At 51.3% G+C, this 14,638-nt stretch overlaps 1 protein-coding gene across 2 annotated transcripts in view; it reads right to left on the minus strand.

The window, feature by feature from the left end:
- Positions 1-14,638, minus strand: part of GRIK5 (glutamate ionotropic receptor kainate type subunit 5) — a 100,040-nt gene that overhangs the window by 48,988 nt on the left and 36,414 nt on the right. For both annotated transcript variants that reach the window (XR_013230929.1, XM_077336709.1), the window contains exons 3-7: positions 11,091-11,255; positions 9,529-9,626; positions 6,234-6,399; positions 3,524-3,702; positions 1,381-1,434 (exon numbers count right to left, since the gene is read on the minus strand). Coding sequence is in view for 1 of the 2 variants with exons in the window: in XM_077336709.1 (XP_077192824.1) it covers positions 1,381-1,434; positions 3,524-3,702; positions 6,234-6,399; positions 9,529-9,626; positions 11,091-11,255 (662 nt within the window). In the remaining variant the exon portion in view is untranslated. The remainder of the gene's footprint in view (positions 1-1,380; positions 1,435-3,523; positions 3,703-6,233; positions 6,400-9,528; positions 9,627-11,090; positions 11,256-14,638) is intronic.

Here is a 14,638-nt window from a genome sequence, read left to right on the forward strand (position 1 = left end):
TGGTGCGCGAAGCCGTGATCCGCCTGCCCTGAGCTTGCCATAGATCAGGGGTGGTCAAACTGTGGCTCTCCAGATGTCCACAGACTACAATTCCCATGAGCCCCTGTGCTGGCAGGGGCTCATGGGAATTGTAGTCCCTGGACATCTGGAGAGCCAGTTTGGCCCCCCATGGCCTAGCTAAAGATACATGGTTAATGGGAGATGATAGTTGAGATTGGGTTGTCAGTTATTAAGATCTGTGGATGTCCATAAATCAGCATACAAATACGCGAGTTGCCCACTGACAGAAGAAAGGAAGCTGAGAGCGAGAAGAGGAGCTGGTTTTTATACCCTGCTTTTCACTACCCGAAAGGGTCCCAAAGCGGCTTACACCTTTCCCTTCCCCTCCTCTCTTGCGAGATAGGTGGGGCTGAGAGAGCTCTAAGATAACTGATCTGTGAAACCAGCTCTGAGAGAACTGTGACTGGCTCAAGGTCACCCAGCTGGCTGCATGTGGAGGAGTGGGGAATCAAACATGGATCTCCAGATTAGAGTCCACTGCTCTTAACCACTGCACCATGCTGGCTCTCAGCAATAATCACCCCATTCACTATGCTTCTTGACTCATTAGCCCTTCCCGGCAATTAACCTCCCCCCCCCACACACACACACAGACACACACTACCTCTCTCTCCCAGGATATAACAGTTGAGGAAATCCTGTTTTATTGCATTTGATGCACACATTTTGGATAAAACTTGGTTGGCCTTAAAGCTGCCACTGGACACAGAGAGCCAGTTTGGTGTCGTGGTTAGGAGTGCGGACTTCTAATTTGGCATGCCGAGTTTCGATTCTGCACTCCCCCACATGCAGACAGCTGGGTGACCTTGGGCTCGCCACAGTGCTGATAAAACTGTTCTGACTGAGCAGTGATATCAGGGCTCTCTCAGCCTCACCCACCTCACAGGGTGTCTGTTGTGGGGAGAGGAATGGGAAGGCGACTGTAAGCCGCTTTGAGACTCCTTCGGGTAGAGAAAAGTGGCATATAAGAACCAACTCTTCTTCTTCAGTAATATCAGGGCTCTCTCAGCCTCACCCACCTCACAGGGTGTCTGTTGTGGGGAGAGGAAAGGGAAGGTAAGCCACTTTGAGACTCCTTCGGGTAGAGAAAAGTGGCATATAAGAACCAACTCTTCTTCTTCTACTTTACCCAAGGTCAGACCATCAGTCCCTTTAAGCTGTCGCTGATCAATTGGATTGGCAGGGACTCCTCAGTCTTCTTGGGAAGGGGCTTTCTCAGCCCTGCTGCGTGAAAACAATAACCAGGCCCTTCAGCAAACATGCTGTGCTCTTCAGCTGAGTGGAGAGGCAAGATATACAGATATGCGCCACGGAACTAACCATTGTGGTCAAGATGTACTTGTAGAAGGCAGACGTCATCCCCAGCTCTGCGGCCTACAAAAAGAAAATGGGAAGGAGATTCAGTTTTCCCACTAGACATGCCCCCCCCTGACCCACAAGCCCCTTCACCAGCAGTCACAAAATCAAAATTCAGAGACTTGGACAATAGAATTTGGCTTTCAGCCGAAGCTCCAAGGCACTCTCCCTGTCCCTGGAAGGCCATCAACTTCCACTGAGTCCAATGGCCTTCCAGACCTGAGCCAGCATGTTAAGAACGGCAGCTTCTAATCTGCAAAACCAGATTTAGTTCCCCATTCCTCCTCCACATGCAGCCAGCTGGGTGACCTTGGGCCAGTCACCGGTCTCTCAGAGCTCTCTCAGCACCGCCTACCTCACAGGGTGCATGTTGTGGGGAGAGGAAGGGTAGGAGATTGTAAACTACTTTGAGATTCCCTTGGATAGAAAAAAGGAGGGTACAAAAAACAGCTCTTCTCTTCATCCCCAAATGCCAGCATCCAATTCCCAGGGCTGCAGTCAAGGCCGGGAAGATGGACAGTGGGCTGAGATGGCCGGGGAAAGAGATCACAAGCCAAGGGCTGCTCAGAGCAGAATATGCCAAGGGTCCAAGTCACAAGGGAATCCCTTCCACCACCATATGCCCCCTCCAATCCGCCAGCTGCTTTTTTCAGCACGAATCCCAAGAGCAGCAGAGACAGAGGGCTTTGTTCTCTGCAAAGGTGCACGTGCAAAAAACAGGTCTCCCAAAGGAGCAAAAGAAACCCCTTAAGTCCTCCTTTCTGGTGGGTAGCCATGCTGGTCCACAGTAGAAGAGTTAGACCTGGGGTCCCCAACACAGCACCCACTGGCACCTTTCCGGGTGCCTGCCAAGTGCTTTCGGACAGCAGAGGGGACCAGGTGGAAGGTTCAGCCCAGTAAGGCTTCTGGAAACTTGATTGGCTGGACAGTTGTTTTGTTTATTGATGTTGCTTTGGTAGCAGCTGCAAAGATCTTCACTGTGGGGCCAAACATCAGCTAAGGGAGCCATATTGCAGCTGCATTTTCCACGTTGTGCCCAAATTTCAAAGATGTCCGCAAGCTCAAAAAGACTGGGAGTTCTGAGCTAGGTTAAGGTGCCACTGGACTCAAATAGCATCTCCCATAACCTATACAGGGGCTTATTTAGGGGGAGGCAACCTGCCTGAGAGTTAGGATTAGAGATATGCACTTCAGCGCAGCACAGCCGCCTTGGCGATCACTGAAGCTCGAGCGCCGGTGATCGCCAAGGCGGCCAATTTGCACCGAAGAACACATCCCTTGTTAGTATTGCCAGAGGGGGTCATCAGCAAGAGACGAAGTACATGGAGTTGTCATCTTCAGGTCAGAAAACTCCAGGAGATTTGGGGATGGAGCCTGGGGAGGGCAGGGACCTTACCAGGATACAATGCCACAGAAGCTGGGATTTTCTGACAGCCCTGGAAGGGTTTCCTGAATGGCTGGGAGTTTCCTGAATGGCTGGGAGTTAATTCAATTTTTATCTCTTTTCAAAATGTGTTAAACATTTATTGGGTGATATGACATGTTGACCCCTCCCTAAATGGCCAATGATGGGCCTGGAGGGGGTGGGAAGGGGAGGGGCCCTGGGTGGGCGTGTCCACAGCTCTGCTTCCCAACCCTGTCCTGCATGACTGCATCTCTTCTGAGGTTTCTCAATAGTAAAAAAGTTGAGAAAGGCTCCTCCAAAGCATTTGTTTTCTCCGCAGGAACTGATCTCTATTGTCTGGAGATGAGCTGGAATTCCAGGGCCCACTTGGAGGCTGGCGCTTCCCCACATGTAGCCAGCTGGGTGACCTTGGGCCAGTCACAGCCCTGATAAAGCTGTTCTGACCGAGCAGGAATATCAGGGCTCTCTCAGCCTCACCCACCTCACAGGGTGTCTGTTGTGGGGAGAGGAAAGGGAAGGCGAATGTAAGCCACTTTGAGACTCCTTTGGGGAGAGAAAAGCGGCATATAAGAACCAACTCTCCTTCTTCTAAAGACCATGCAAGTAATCTAAAGCTGTTCAGAGAAGCTACCAGACCCCTCTGCTCCCAGCTCTCTAGCAGAGGCAGGAAATGCCATGAGCAGGGCTCCACCTGTTCCTCACCTTCTTGAGGATGAGAAAGGAGATGGAAGCATTTGCATCGATGATGATGGTGGAGATCTTGTCGTCCCGGATCTCCTTGAGCAGCGGCGTCGGGTCGTTGGTGTCGTCCAGCATCCGGATCGACAGCGTCTCCTTGGAGATGAGAAACTGGCGCACCAGCTCCTCCAACCGCAGCAGGCCTGAGGGGCGGGGGTGGGGATGGGGGAGGGACAAGCAGTTAAACCAGCAACTGTTTCGAGGCACAGCCTGGCCCTACGCTGTGGTTTAAACATCCTTGACTTGGCTCGGTGATATCTGAACTGGGGCATGGAAATTCCAGCGGCCAGAATAAGCCACGCCACCCCAAACTGAGCAGGGCTGGCCCTCATTAGAGCTTGGACGGGAGAATGCCACGAAAGTCCAGGGCTGCTACAAGGAAGAAGGCAATGGCCAACCCCTTCCCCCCAAGGATGTCTGTCGTAGGGAGAAGTGAAGGGGATTTTACCTTTGGTTACTAAGAGTGTTCACTTTGGCTCGGTTAAGCCACCTCGGCAATCACCGAAGCCTGAGGTGGCCAGCACCATGTCACGGAGAGGAGGGGCACCGATAGCATGCCAGCCGGCGGCCGCATGCAGGTGCAGAGCTCTATGCCTGTGTGCCACCGCCGGCTGACCCACCGCCACTGCCCCTCCTCTCTGTGCTGGGGCGCTGGCCTCCTACACACCACTTCAGTGATCACCGAGGCGGCCGAACCAAGCCGAAACGCACAACCCTACCGGGTAGTAAAAAGCGGGGTACAAAAAAACAGATGACCTTCTTCCCTGTCCCCCTCTTGCCTTGAAACCCCCAGGAGGGACTGCAATGAGAAATCTGCCACTCAAGCCTTTATTTTGATGGAGAACCTTGAACCAGCCAACACCTTTAATCTATGCTGTTGTCCACGCCATTCCCATGATAATCTTTCAGGGTGGTCAACAGGGTCCCTCTTTGTCTCCGCCAGAAAAGCCAGCTGAATCCAATCTGTAAAAAGCTATGCCGCCCATGGCTTATTTCTTTGATTTCTTTATTTAGAATACGTCCCTGTTGCCTCTCCAGCAACCTGCCTACTGCTCAATACAGAGCTTCTATTTAGATACATACAGCAGATAAACACACAAACACACACACAGAGCTGCCCTATCGGTCCGTCTTTTTTCTGTTCTCACTGATAGCACCTCCCCAGGGTTTTTAGCAGAGACATACCAGCTACGTGAGATCCTCAAGAACCACTGGCCCAAGCTTGCTGGTTAAAGAAGTATTTCCTGTGAAAACATTTCACAGGAGATGCCAGGGATCAAACTTGGGAACTTCTGCACTTAAAACAGGTGTCCTGCCACCCGGTTCTCTGCACTGCCATTCCTATAAAAACCTACGGAGAAACTTGCTAGATCAGACCAGTGGTCCATCCAGTCCTGCATAATGTCTCACACAGCGCCCAGCCAGGTCCTCTGAAACAGGGGTAGTCAACCTGTGGTCCCCCAGATGTCCATGGACTACAATTTCCATGAGCCCCTGCCAGCGTTTGCTCGCAGGGGCTCATGGGAATTGTAATCCATGAACATCTGGAGGACCACAGATTGACTACCCCTGCTCTGAAGGGCCAGCCACAGGGCACAGAGGCCAAAACCTTCCTAAGAACCTCAGAACAGCCTTGCTGGATCAGACCAATGGTCTGTCTAGTCCAGCATCCTGCCTCACACAGTGGCCAGCCAGATCCTCTGTTGGTCAAACAATAGGGCAAAGAGGCTGAGGCCTTCCTAAGAACCTCAGAAGAGCCTTGCTGGATCAGACCAGGGGACCATCTAGTCCAGCATCCTGTCTCACACAGTGACCAGCCAGTCACAACAAGGCAGAGAGGCTAAGGCCATCCCCTGACGTTGTCTCCTGGCTCTGAGATTCAAAGGATGAGTGCTTCTAAATGTGGAGGTTCCCCTCAGTCACCATGGCCACTGATAGACCTCTCCTCCATGGATCTATTTAATCCCCTGTTAAAGCTGCTTATTCTCATAAGAACAATTTTAGCATTCCACACACCATTTTAGCATTCCACACGCCAGTGAGCCATGGAGCAAGAGTGAACCAGAATCAACTCCTGTGCTAAGCTGTAGTCAAGGCTTCCCTGGGATGGCCTCAGTTTTCTGTCTGTCAGGCCAGAGCATTTTGCCTACAGTTTGCCTAGAGAAGAAAAGAACCTCCTAAAATACACACGATTGTAGAGCACTCAAGATGCTTAGAATTTATTTCTCTTATTTTAGAACTCGCCTTTCTTCCCCTCTCCACCGGGACCCAAAGTGGCCTATGGATGAGGTCGAGTTTATTTGCAATCCTGAGTTGAGATTTTAAATTTGGGGCTTTTGTTCTTCCTACATTCTATTTTATGCCTTTTATCTCTATTATAAGCTACTTCGATCTCCTTAAAGATATAAGATACCTAATAAATGATTTAAATAATATTTGTAAATTCCTAAAAGAGTCTAGCAAATAACCTCAGTGAAAGGGGTCCAAACAGAGCTTTCCCTAAACAGAGTTGACTTCACTGGATGCAGAAGACGTAATTCTGCTTTGGGGGCAGTTTCCAAGTTACAGACTCATCCCTTGACTTGTACCTTCATGTCACTTGATTGACTTCAGCAGGGCAACGCCCATGATCAATCCCTCCTCCCCGCCCCAGGGCCCCGCCTCCTTTCCTTACACTCAGCTTTGGCGCAGATGAGACTAGCGGAGGGGTAGTTGAAGGACTTGAGGATGAGGGATACGGCGAGGCTGACGTCCTCGTTGCTGGGGTAGAGACTGACGGAGGCAAAACGAAGGTACTGCAGCTTTGGGGTCTCCTCAGGACCCACTTTAATATGGGGGATCTGGAGAAGGGGGAAAAGAGTCAATCAGTTGGGGGGCTGATAATCTGTCTTCCTGTCCCCTGGCTGACAGGTATGGGCAGACCGAAACTCTCAACCGAAGGAACTCATTTTGCAGGAGAAGGAAAATCCAAACTCTGTAATACCACAAAGTCATGCAAATTTGACACAGTTGCCCTGTAACTAAACACATTTAGTGGCTTGCAGGATTTCCCCGCTCTTTTTTGGGTCACCAACTAATTTAGTTGCCTTAAACGGCTGGCCTGATCCAGTATATCAAGGTCAGTCTTGTTTACTCAGATGGGCAATAGCTCTCTAGAGCAGTCATTCTCAATCAGGGCTACTAGGAACGCCAGAGTGACTTCAGAGCCCCCAAAATACTCCAGTTGGGGGGAGATTTAAATTTTAAAATATATCTGTTCCACTTAATAGTTCTGGTAAGGCCTTGGAGTAGGAGCTGGTCTCATGGCTTAAGTGCCACTCAGCGCTTAACACCCAATCAGGGCGGCTGTCCCGCCCCTGAGTACCTCCTCCTCCCACAGGCTTTCCTGTCTGTCCAGCGGCCAGCCACTCACCTTCCGTCCCCCACCCCTGACCACCCCCTCCTCCTTCCACTTCCCTCTGAGGCTTGGAGCCTGCAGATCCCGGCTGCATGAGAGCTGCCCCTGCCGGTGAGTTCCATAACAGCTGCCTTTTCAAGTCCTGTGGGGAAGGGGAGGCCATCCGCAGAGTTCTTCCACTCCATGCCCCAAATCTAACACCTGTTGTATTCCTGAATACAATGGGCTTGGCTCCTAGTATGTATCTATATTAAGAGGGGGAGGAGTCAGGAGGACAGAGTGGGTTTCTGCTCATCTGTCTAGTCTGCGGTGGCCTTGTTGAATTCACACACAATGGGAAAGGAGTGGGAGGGAAGAGCTGGATCTGCTGCACTCCCTGCCCCCCCCCCCATTCTTCCCTTCTCAGAATTTCTTCTTAGAGCCCCGCCAGCAGAAAAGGGCTGGAGGAAGGCTGTTGCAAGCAAAGGGGTTCAGATTCAAGCAGCAGAGGACTGTGTCCAAGGCCACAGAGGCTATCCTCCAAAGCAGCCAATTTGTCCATGGAAACTGATCTCTGTAATTTGGAGAGGGGCTGTAATTCCAGGGGATCCCCAGGTCTCACCTGGAGGCTGGCATCTCGAGCTAAGAGCTACTACATCTGGATGCTTTCCCTTGCCCTGGCAGCCATTTCCTATTCTGGGCAAATATCTTCTCAGGTCTTATTAGGATTGCCAACATCCTGGTAGTGCCTGGAGATCTCCCAAAGTTACAAGTGTTCTCCAAATCACACAGATTATTTCCCCTGAGGAGAATTGCTGCTTTGCATGGTGGGCTTTATATGACAGCTGAGATGAATGCTTCCTTGTTTTGCTCAGGCAAGGTACTGCATACATAACAATGAAACTAACTTCTTATTTAGCGAGCATTTTATTAATGCTGCCATATTAGTGATGCAGAATCTGTCACAGTTGCTGGTGGAAGGTGACTCCATGCAGCCATCTGACTTCCCCAATGGAAAATCAGATGTGTTTTTCGATCCATGCGATTCTGCCTGCACCGTCTCAAAGGGAATATCGAGACAGACGAGGAGCAGAAGAGGACAATCACAACGATTGAGGCATCAGACCAGGTTTATAAAATTAGACACAATATGAATGAAGGGGAGAAAAAGCAAGAAAGTTTTTTTTCTTAATCTCTCAAAACACTACAAAGCAAGGGCACCTAACAGACAAGATGGGCAAACCACTTCAGACAGACAAAAAGAAGGGACTTCTTTCTCCAATCCATAATTAACTTGTGGAACTCACTGGGCATTTCCGCACAGTGGTCAAAATGGTGAGACGCCTGCGACCTACAATAGTGTGATACTCTTCTTCCCCTCCACACTTCAAAGCCTTACTGTAGGGTCTTCCCCTTCACACATGCTGTACAAACAGCAAACAAGAGAGCAACACACTATTTCACTCACCACACCTCGACCTGTCAATCAACGGGGCCAACCAATCAGTGATTTGTTGGTCTCACCCCCTTTTTTTTAACTTGAGACTTACACATAGCAATGCATATTCTTTTCTATGAAAATGCATTGCTACATTATTTAAAGCCTCCCCCCCCCCAAAAACACGGCTGGCAAGCAGAGGCACGGGGAGGGAGGCAGATCCCCCCCCCCGTCATTTAAAAGAACCAAAAGGCTCTCAGCAAGCTCCCAGCCACCCCCCAGCCGCCACCCCCAATCAATCTGGGCAAATTAATCAGGGGTGGTTTACATACACCCCATCAACCCATCACTCCCTCCCTGCTTCCTTCGCTGAGCAGGAAATGAAGGGGAGAGGGCAGGAGCGAGGGTGGGACATCGCAAAGTTGACTGTTGCGTGTTTCACCCTCCATATGTCCCTATTGCTGGTTGCCTGCTGGTGGATCACACTTTTTAGGTTGGTGAATCCACTTTTTGGGATTCCCGAACTCGTGCTTTAAAATGGAGGGTGTAGTGAGCGGCTGCTACCTAGACACTGGATGTAGGCGACGTTATACGGAGTGTCCGGAATATGCGCCTACATTCAGCAAACATTTCACTATATTTATCATGTGCGGAAATGCCCACCGACACAGGATGCAATGGCTGTTAGCTTCACAGGCCGTAAGACAAATTCCCAGAGGATAGATTCATCAGTGTCTACGAGTTATGGCGGCTAAATGGAACCTCCATGTTCAGAGGATGTGCACCTCTGGATGCCAATTGCAGGGAAGCTCCAAAACGAGAAGGCTTTGGCGGCCTGGATTTGCTTGTAGGTCCCCAGTGGAAAATGGAATGACGATTATCATTCTTATCCATTAGGGCTCTTCTAACCACATTGACTAAGCCTGCGCATGAGAGCGAAGGGGGTAGAGAAGTCCTTACTCTGGCAGCTACTGGAAGTGCAGAGTTCCTTTTGTCTACTGGGTAATAAATGATTTACAATAGCTATTCACTGCTCAAGTTCTATGCATCACAGAGCTTTTACTGGATTAAAGGAGAGGAAAAGAAAGTGTGGAATAAAAAGCTTTGGGGAACGAGGTAGCAATCATATCCGTGAAGTAAGGATGGGGCTCTCACCTCTTTCTCCCCACAGATGTGGCTGACGATAGACGCAGAGGCTGGGCTGGAAGCCGGGCCCAGGACTGAGACCACCCCCTTGGGCAGGATCTGACACACTGCACAAAGATTAGACCAGCGTTACATAGACATTCGTCCAACTTGCCAGTTCTCACACTCATGGCACAGCTGCCAAAACTTCACCTTGGAGCTTCGGCCTACCTCCCCTGAGCAATTTCTAAATCACCCCGTGGTAAGCAGACAAACTCCCTAACGTACTTATTCCCAAATCTGGGTCAGACCCCCAGCATACTGTCTCTGGCTATTTGACATTCCCGCTAAATGGAACCCCCATGTTCAGGTGCAGTTTATCTGAGTGCCCTTAGGGGGGCAGACAACACCAGACTCTTGCCTTCACGCAGGCCTCTTGGATAGACCTCTATCCTCTTCCTCTTCTCTTTACCTCCTTGTTTCTTTCCCTTCCCACCTATCTGTCCCTACTTATCCTGTTGTTCCTCCCAGCCGGGAAACCCGACATTAAGGACAACTAGCCCACCCTCCCGCAGGATGGGCCCAGCTTCATCAAAAGCCCCTCTGCATTTCTTGCCCTCGTCCGGATGGCCCAGGCTAGCTCAGTCTCATCAGCTCTCAGAAGCTAGGCAGGGTCCGCCCTGGTGGATATCTGGATGGGAGACTGGCGAGAAAGTCCAGGGTGGCTATGCAGAGGCAGGCCATGGCAAGCCACCTCTGAAGCTCTCCTGCCTTGAAACCCCCTTGGGGTTATCGGAAGCCAGCCAGCTGCAACCCGACAGCACGTTCCACCACCATCACCACCACCTGCCCCTCCTCCTTGCAGATGACCTACTAAAATAACATTACTGCTCACTTCCCAGATTTCACACATGCCTGCTAAGCGTAAGCACAGCAGAGGAGCCAGGAGAATTGAGCCGCATGAACCACAGAGGCCCTGCGCTTGATGCTCACCTATGCTGTGAATTCAGTACCTGGCGCTCTCTCTTTCTGCTGCAGGATCCCAAATGAGGTCTGTGAGCAGGGCCGGATTAGAAGGTTTTAGCAGCCCAGGAATGAGTCGAGCCGGAGGGTTTGTGCAAAACTAAGGGGTCGTTCAGCTCAGCACGGCCCCAGGCAGGACCTCGGAATTACAGGTAATCTCCAGACTTAAGAGACCCATTCCCCTGGAGAAAAAGGATGCTTCGCAAGGGGGACTCTAGGGCAGGGGTAGTCAACCTGTGGTCCTCCAGACGTTCATGGACTACAATTCCCATGAGCCACTGTCAGCACGTGTTTGCCAAAGATCAGGGGTGGCCAAATTGTGGCTCGCCAGATGTGCATGGACTACAATTCCCACGAGCCCCTCAGCACATGGGGTGGCCAAACCGTGGCTCACCAGATGTCCATGGACTACAATTCCCATGAGCCGCCGCTGCCAGCAGGGGCTCATGTGAATTGCAGTCCATGGACATCTGGCGAGCCACCGTTTGGCCACCCCTGCTGTAGACCGTTCCACACTGACTTTCAGCCTTTTCCGAATTGAGTCGGAGGCCCGGGCCAATCCAACTTACTGGTGTCGGTGGTTTCGTACTGGCTGTCCCGCTGCAGTTCGAAGATCTCGACCTCCACGCGGGCTTTGGCAGGCACCTCGATGATGCTGTTGATGTGTTCGCGTGCCAAGGCTAATGCCAGTCGTTCCCCCCGGCCACACACTGTCTGGTCATCCAAGATTGCGGCTAGGGACAGAAGCGGGAGGGGAAGGAAAGAAGCAAAAGTCAACCATAGCCTATTAATACCTAGTCAAGGTTACCCTTGATGGGCAATTCCTTCTCATCTGCGGGCGAACACCAACTGGTTTTTCTTGCCCACCTCCGCAGGCACTGCTCTTGTGTGCCCCTAATTCCTGCCCAGAATCACGAAACTTGGGATCAATTACTTTGGCCATCTCATGCGATCCAACTCAACGGAGAAAGCAATTATGCTACGGTTGTTGAGTGGAAAAAAGAAACTAGGCCGACAAACAACATGGTGGTTGGACGTGATTGGAGAGGGAGGCAGTACAGGATTGGGGATCACGTCAACAGCTGTGCCATGGGATCGCCAAGAGTCGGACACGACTGCACAGCTGAAACAATTCCTGCCCTTGAACTAAAGATCACATGGCCCTCCCGACTGTCCCATGAATCAAGGCTTGCCTGGCTGGCCCACGAGACAGGACCTTTTTGGGGGCAGCACCATGATTATGGAGCAATCTCCCCAGGGAAGTGCACTTGGCCCCCTCACTGTTGATCTTAAGAATATGCCGGAATATAGCTAATTAGGACTGAGGGGCACTCAAGAGCAGAGCAGTTTTTATTTATTGGCAGTCCTGATCAGAGTTTCTCAGCCGTGACCTTTTATGAATTTCTCACACTGTTTCTGTTTTATTTTTAACAACCCTTTTATTGATATAGTTGCCTGCTGAGATCCAGGCCCTGACGGAGCTGTCAAAGTTCCACTGGGCCTGCAAAACGGCACTCTCCCACCAGGCCTATGATTGAGACCAGGGGGGGTCTGAGGTTTTATGGGCCACACTCCACCTCCTCTTTCTTGACTCGCCCTATTTGATATCATCTCCAGTTTTGGGGTAGGTGGCGGAGGCCGCAAAGCGATTTTTAAATGGCATTTTATTGTAATTTTATTATTTTTAATATAATTCTTATTTAGAGGAATACAAAGAAAACCCTTACATATTATACACCAGGGGTAGTCAAACTGCGGCCCTCCAGATGTCCCTGGACTACAATTCCCATGAGCCCCTGCCAGCGTTCGCTGGCAGGGGCTCATGGGAATTGTAGTCCAGGGACATCTGGAGGGCCGCAGTTTGACTACCCCTGCTATACACTACAAGTAGGCTAATTAGAAAAAGGATATACATAAAGCTTGCACGTAACAATATGTATCTTCTTCTTTTACATCTTCTTTTACCTCTTTTACATTTCCCCATACATATACAGACTGGAGATCACTTTGAAAGCAGAGTAACTGCTTTTATCGAAGGCATTATTGCTGTGAATCGCCCTGAGCTCATACGAAGAAGGGCAGTAAAGAAATAAAATATTATTACTTGGAGATAAGGCTGGTTTAAAAATGGGTTGCGGAAAGGAGGAGGGAGGGTGGAAGGGCTCCCACAGAGGAGGGCAGGCCAGCAAGCGAGGCACGATGGCATAGAGCCGCGTGGCTGTGGTGAACCGGGCACAGATGGACTGTACTGGTCTCCCGGCAGCCAGGAGGCCTGGGAATGCGGTGCAGCTGTGGCAGAGCATGTTCAGGCTCTCTCGCTGGCCATGAGAGTACAGTGGCTACAGCAAAGCAAGTCCAGACGGTCCCCCCCGGTCACCCAGCAGCTAGGAGGGCGGGCAGCTTAACGCACCTGCAGCAGACAGCCTCCCCTTTCTCCCGGTTTTCCCCCTGCCAGCTCTTCCTCCACATGCCAAGCACTGGGAAGTGGCACAGAGGAGAAGGGGGACAGGGGTGGGGAAGAGCCTCTCATTGGCCCTCAGTGGAGGAGTGCCCTCTCCCTACTGGGGGCTTCTCCCCCAGTGAGGGCCAATCAGAGCCTTGGCACGTTGTTGGATAATACACAAACTCAATTCTATATATGGATATTATCTACTGTAAGCCACCTTGAGTTCTGCAAGGGAGAAAGACAGCCATAAATTTCAAAAGGCTCTTCTCTCCTGTGCCACGCCCACCCAGGACAAAAGACAGCCAGCGCGGTGTAGTGGTTAAAGTGCCCAACCAGGATCGAAGAGATCCAGGTTCGAATCTCCATTCTGCCACTGAAAGCTGCCAGGTGACTTTGAGCTGGTCACTCCCTCTCTGCCTGACCTACCTCACCGGGTTGTTGTGAGGATAAAAAAGAGGAGAGAATGATGTAAGCTGCTTTGAGCCCTCATTGGGGAGAAAGGTCGGATATAAACAAAGTAAATAGATAAAACAATTTTATTCTGATCTTTCAGCTCCCCCCCCCCCCCACGATTCTTGCAAACTCCCCGATCCTTTCTATGTGACCCGCTCTGCATTCACCTGCGACTACAACGAATGGCCACCGCTGGGACCAATAGTGGCACCCATCACATTGAAAAAACGCAAAGCTACACAAATCCTTTGTAAGAAGCGCGCCGTGCCAGGAAACGCTCCTTTCTCCCAAAACATTCCTGTCCTGCGAAATCAAAATCACAAGCTCCGTAGGGAGTTTTGACAGCGGGTTACGCATTTGGCCAGGACTCCCGCAATGATGGGGGACAGGTCTATCAAGAGCTATTAGAGCGGATCGCTAAAAGAAGTCTCCTTGCAAACAGGAAGCAGAGATGCTGGAGACACCATCTGTGTTGCTTTCGGCACTCGATCTATATCAGTCGGGCTTCCGTCCTGGCCACAGGGTGGAGACGGTGTTGGTCGCCCTTTTGGATGACCTCCGTCGCCAGTTGGATAGAGGCAGGTCAGCCGTGCTGTTTTTTTGGGACTGTCGGCGGTCTTTGACATCGTGGATCACGAGCTGTTGATCCACCGCCTCGCTGGCACGGGGATAAAGACCACCACCTTGCACTAGATGCACTCCTTTCTCCAGAACCGGACCCAGAGGGTTGCAGTGGGGGAGGAATTCTCGCAGCCCTATAGACTCCCTTGTGGGGTCCCCCAGGGTGCGGTCCTCTCCCTCACATTGTTCAACATCTTTATGCGCCCTCTGGCCCAGCTGGTACAGAGCTTCGGGCTGGGATGCCATCAGTATGCTGATGACACCCAGCTCGATCTCCTCATGGACGGCCGCCCAGACTCCCCCCAGACCCGTTCACCAGATATTTGGAAGCAGTGACTGAATGGTTCGAGCAGCGTCGCCTGAAACTCAACCCCTCCAAGACGGAGGTCCTGTGGCTGGGAGGCAGGGGGCAGGACCAAGCAGCACGCCTACCCACCCTAGCAGGAGCACAACTTCCATCGTGCCCCAGGCCAGGAATCTGGGTGTGACTATCGATGCCTCCCTGACTATGGAGGCGCAGGTCAAGAGAGTAGCGAGCCAGGCATTTTTCCATCTTCGTCAGGCCCGGCTACTAGCGCCCTACCTGTCCCCTGACCA

Source organism: Paroedura picta, chromosome 5 (assembly GCF_049243985.1).
Source record: "Paroedura picta isolate Pp20150507F chromosome 5, Ppicta_v3.0, whole genome shotgun sequence".
Lineage (NCBI taxonomy): Eukaryota > Metazoa > Chordata > Lepidosauria > Squamata > Gekkonidae > Paroedura > Paroedura picta.